Source organism: Etheostoma spectabile, chromosome 2 (assembly GCF_008692095.1).
Source record: "Etheostoma spectabile isolate EspeVRDwgs_2016 chromosome 2, UIUC_Espe_1.0, whole genome shotgun sequence".
NCBI lineage: Eukaryota > Metazoa > Chordata > Actinopteri > Perciformes > Percidae > Etheostoma > Etheostoma spectabile.
Window position 1 is genome coordinate 2,486,602 of NC_045734.1, and position 4,387 is coordinate 2,490,988.

General features: G+C 46.5%; 1 protein-coding gene across 1 annotated transcript; it reads left to right on the top strand.

Annotated features, from left to right (window-relative positions):
* The first annotated feature begins 360 nt into the window (after nucleotides 1-360).
* Nucleotides 361-4,138, top strand: ppp1r35 (protein phosphatase 1, regulatory subunit 35). Its single transcript, XM_032525925.1, is given in 6 exon segments — nucleotides 361-475; nucleotides 478-593; nucleotides 2,427-2,535; nucleotides 2,856-2,971; nucleotides 3,061-3,151; nucleotides 3,733-4,138. Coding segments are annotated over 6 exon segments (822 nt in total). The 5' UTR covers nucleotides 361-387; the 3' UTR covers nucleotides 4,035-4,138.
* Nucleotides 4,139-4,387: the final 249 nt, after the last annotated feature.

Sequence of the window (4,387 nt, forward strand, 5' to 3'; positions counted from 1 at the left end):
ACTCCCTATTTGATCCGTATCGTTGTTCTTCAGTCTGTCGGATATGTACATAACCATATGGTGTCTCCAGATTTCACCAGGAATGACATACCTGTGATTAAATATGAAATGAATACGCTAAATGTGAACTTACGCATTGACTCAAGCTGCAATTGTCTCTCCCGAGAGTTATCTCTGTCTTTGGCAGCAGCAGCCGTGTTGCTTTTAACTAAATATATGTTGGAAGTCGCTGTATGTTTGTGTTCCAGCTCCAATCCTACCTGGGCTACTCTATGTACTTCTACATGCCCCCCCCCCCATGAGTTGTATTTGAGACATGGCCATTCATTTACTGTGTGCACTAAATCTATTAATAACTGAACTGTAACTGTTGTTACTCCTGTCAGGATGACTTCCTGCTCCCTCCTCTCTCCTCCCCCTTCTCCCCCCCCTGCCCCCCCCCCCCTCCTCCTCCCATTGATCGCGTCCGAGCTCGACCGTCAGCACCGAGCCCCCCCCCCCAAACTCCCCCCACCCCGGACCCCCGCCCACTAAAAGACCAGTAGCAAAGTGGCCCCGCCCCAAGGGCGAGGGGGAAAAAGGGGAACCGCCAGGTGTGGGGGGGTGGGGGTGGGGGGGAACCTAAAAAAACCACCCGGGGAGTCACACAGTCCGAAAGGCCAGCACAGCATCGGACCAGGTTCTTTAAATTAAAAAAGTTGCCCTAACTTAGCTCCCCCACCCCAAAAAACATCCTTAAAACAAAATGACAAATCTGTAATGACATAAGTTTTGATCAATTCAATGAATCTGAAACGTTACTTCTCTCACTTTGTTAGAATGTTTAAATTTGTGCTGTCTGAGTGTAAATGTGTGTGAGTGTGTATCTGATGAATAGGTGGCACCTTGTACGGCAGCCTCGGCCACAGTGTGTGAATGATATCTGAATTAGAGCCCAACAGATAAAGGATTTTTAAGGCCGATACAAATATTTGGTTATTTAAAAATTTGATATTCCGATATATGGCCGATATCCAGTATATTTAAAAAAAAAAAATGTATCTACAAACGTGTAACAAAAAATAAACAGATTTCCCTTTCAATAGTTATTTGTAGTTATCACTAAAACAGTATTATGATAATTGGGTTTGTCACAACATAACAGAGGAACATCTAAATATATTTAAGTTCTGATAGATAAGATGTATAAAAATACAAACTCAAGATATGAAACTTATAGTCCTTTATACAAAAACACAATCCTTAAAAAGTTGCCAACAGGACGTTGTGAGCGTCCTCGTGGACAGACTATGCAACGGCAACACTAACAGGGACGCTGTAGAGCGTCCTCTGGTGGACAGACTATGCAAAAGCCAACACTAACAGGGGACGCTGTATGAGACGTCCTCTGGTGGACGACTATGCAACGCCATCACCAACAGGGACTTTGTAGAGCGTCCTCTGGTGGACAGACTATGCAACGCCACACTAACAGGGACGGTTTAGAGCGTCCTCTGGTGGACAGACTATGCAACCCCACACCAACAGGGACGTTGTAGAGCGTCCTCTGGTGGACAGACCTATGCAACGGCAACACTAACAGGGACGTGTAGAGCGTCCTCTGGTGGACAGACTATGCAACCCAACACTAACAGGGACGTTGTAGCGTCCTCTGGTGGACAGACTATGCAACGCCATCACTAACAGGACTGTTAGAGCGTCCTCTGGTGGACAGACTATGCAACGCCCACCAAACAGGGACGTTGTAGAGCGTCCTCTGGTGGACAGACTATGCAACGCCACACTAACAGGGACGTTGTAGAGCGTCCTCTGGTGGAGACTATGCAACGCCCACACTAACGGGACGCTGTAGAGCGTCCTCTGGTGACAGACTATGCAAGCCAACACTAACAGGGACGCTGTAGAGCGTCCTCTGGTGGACAGACTATGCAATGCCAACACTAACAGAGACGCTGTAGAGCGTCCTCTGGTGGACAGACAATGCAAAGCCCTCACCAACAGGGACGTTGTAGAGCGTCCTCTGGTGGACAGACTATGCAAAGCCCTCACCAACAGGAACGTTGTAGAGCGTCCTCTGGTGGACAGACTATGCAAAGCCCTTACCAACAGGGACGCTGTAGAGCGTCCTCCGGTGGACAGACTATGCAACGCCATCACTAACAGGGACAATATAGACACAACACACACACACCCATAAGGACTGGCATCGAAGATGATCACATACTGAATACCATTTGTGTCAAATATCAGTCCTGTATCAGTTTAAAGTAGAGAATGTCCTCATTAAGCCAAATGTAACATCTATGAGGTGCTAGCCAAAGCAGAAAGCCTCTGTATATCGACGTTTGATTTGCTAACAATATAATTGCGTTCCATAGTGATGCTGGGTTAATAATAACATGATCCTTGTGTCTGGTCTCCTGCAGGTGGGTTTTGAAGAGCTTGTGGTTGTCACGGCAACACCGGGGCAGAGCACATCCACCCCGCCTCAGCAGCCAATCAAAGGTCAGAGGAGGAGCCGAGCATGTCGCCTTGGTAACCAGAGTAGAACGCCCTATACATCCACAAAATAAAGCTGAATAGATAAATAAGATTAGGATTCCAGAGTTTTCCTTGTCATTGTGAACAGGAAGTGATTAGTGACGATCTAAAAATAGGTCCTTTTAATGCTTCATGCTGGTAAAGAAATAACAGCAGTAACTTGTTTTATTATAATATGTTTTATCTCTATGGACTGAACATTTGGGATAGAGTGAGAACACAACTCAGATTCTTCCAGGAAAGGAGTTTATTGTATTTATTTCTGCTGCTTACTCTGATCAATAAAACCCTTTTTCCTTCTCTGTTTGGTGGAGCCCCCAGACAGTGGGCGGAGCGTCCTGCTGCAGTAGCCAATCCTGGCCCAGGATGCATGGAGAGGCCGGAGCTCAACACCACTCTGGCTCTGAAGGCGAAGCTTCTGTCCCTGCAGGTCCACACTCTTTATCATTAAGTTCTCAATAAATCCACACTGAGCCGGGCGCCACCTGGTTATCCTGGTAACGGCCTGTTTTCCTGCAGGGGGCGGAGTTTAACTCCCAGAAGGCCGTTCAGGAGACTCTACGGATATCTGAGAGGACCAAAAACCTGATCAACACCAGAGCTACTGAAGGTAATCACACACGGGGCCAAGCTACGTCAGCAGATTTGCTCAGATTCCATCAGCGGCCAACTCCCCCCAATGCTTGCTGGGTAGATCTCTGTCCCACTTGATCCCAACTTGTTCTGACACCATTCACACACGTGCACTGGTAACCTCACGAGATCGGGGGGGCAGCTGTGAGAGGCAGGTGTTGCAGTTGCTCTTCACCGACTGCAAGAACCAGGGCATGATGGGAAACGGCTGGCTTTCAGCTGATCAAACAGCTAATTGGTTCACAATCTGCCAACGTGATGACCTTTTATATAAACTTGTTATTGATTTACAAATGGAGGGATTTGAATTGAAAATGAAAGTCTTGTATTGTACAGAACACATGTAGTGTAGGGCTGATAGAGAGACAAAATCTGGTCATATTAATGATCATCAAGCAGTCTGGTATTAATATCAGCAACAGATCATCTCCATTCTTTTATTAAAATTAGCAACAGATCATCAGGAACCGTGGTAGTAATACTTTCACTTTCACCTGAAGTACATCCATAACTGTTTCATATTACCATTGTTAAGTTTCTCTCTCTGTGTGTCTGTAGAAGTGAACGTCTCTAGGTCTCAGCTTCTCTTCACCTCATTGGTCAGTGTGGATGTGCAGAAGGATCAGCTGATCAGCCAGCTGCTGCAGCCTCGGCTCCCCCCACACTCCCCCCCTTGCCGTGGCAACCAGGCAGCAGATGGCCCCTCCCTTCTCCTCTTCATGACCTCTGATCTCCTCAGACAGAAGCCCCTCCCACTGGAGGAGGAGCCTGTCAACTACAAGCCCCACCCCTCACCACGCCCTGCCCACTCAACCTTTGACCTCTACAAACGAGGGAGGGGTTTAGAGGTTACGCCCTGACCTCCTCCCGGAGGCTCCTATTGGTCAGACTGTGTGATGTCCTTGACAAATCATCTATTTTATGAATTGTAATATTAACTGAGATGTGTTTCAATCTGTTTTTCAATAAAGTATTTTTTTCTCTCTGTGATGATGTCATCACTGCTGTGCTACAGGTAGTCCAATCAGAAGGGGTGTTGTCATGAAGGTGTTAATGGCATTCTTTTCTAAATATTACAGTTAGATTTGAATCATTTTCTGGGTATGTAGGCTACATATCTAAGACACTGAGTGAGTTTTGTGTGGGACCGACTTTATTTTTCTGAATTAAAGCAGTCTTTTGGAAAATGCCCCCACTGAACATGTGAAAACAA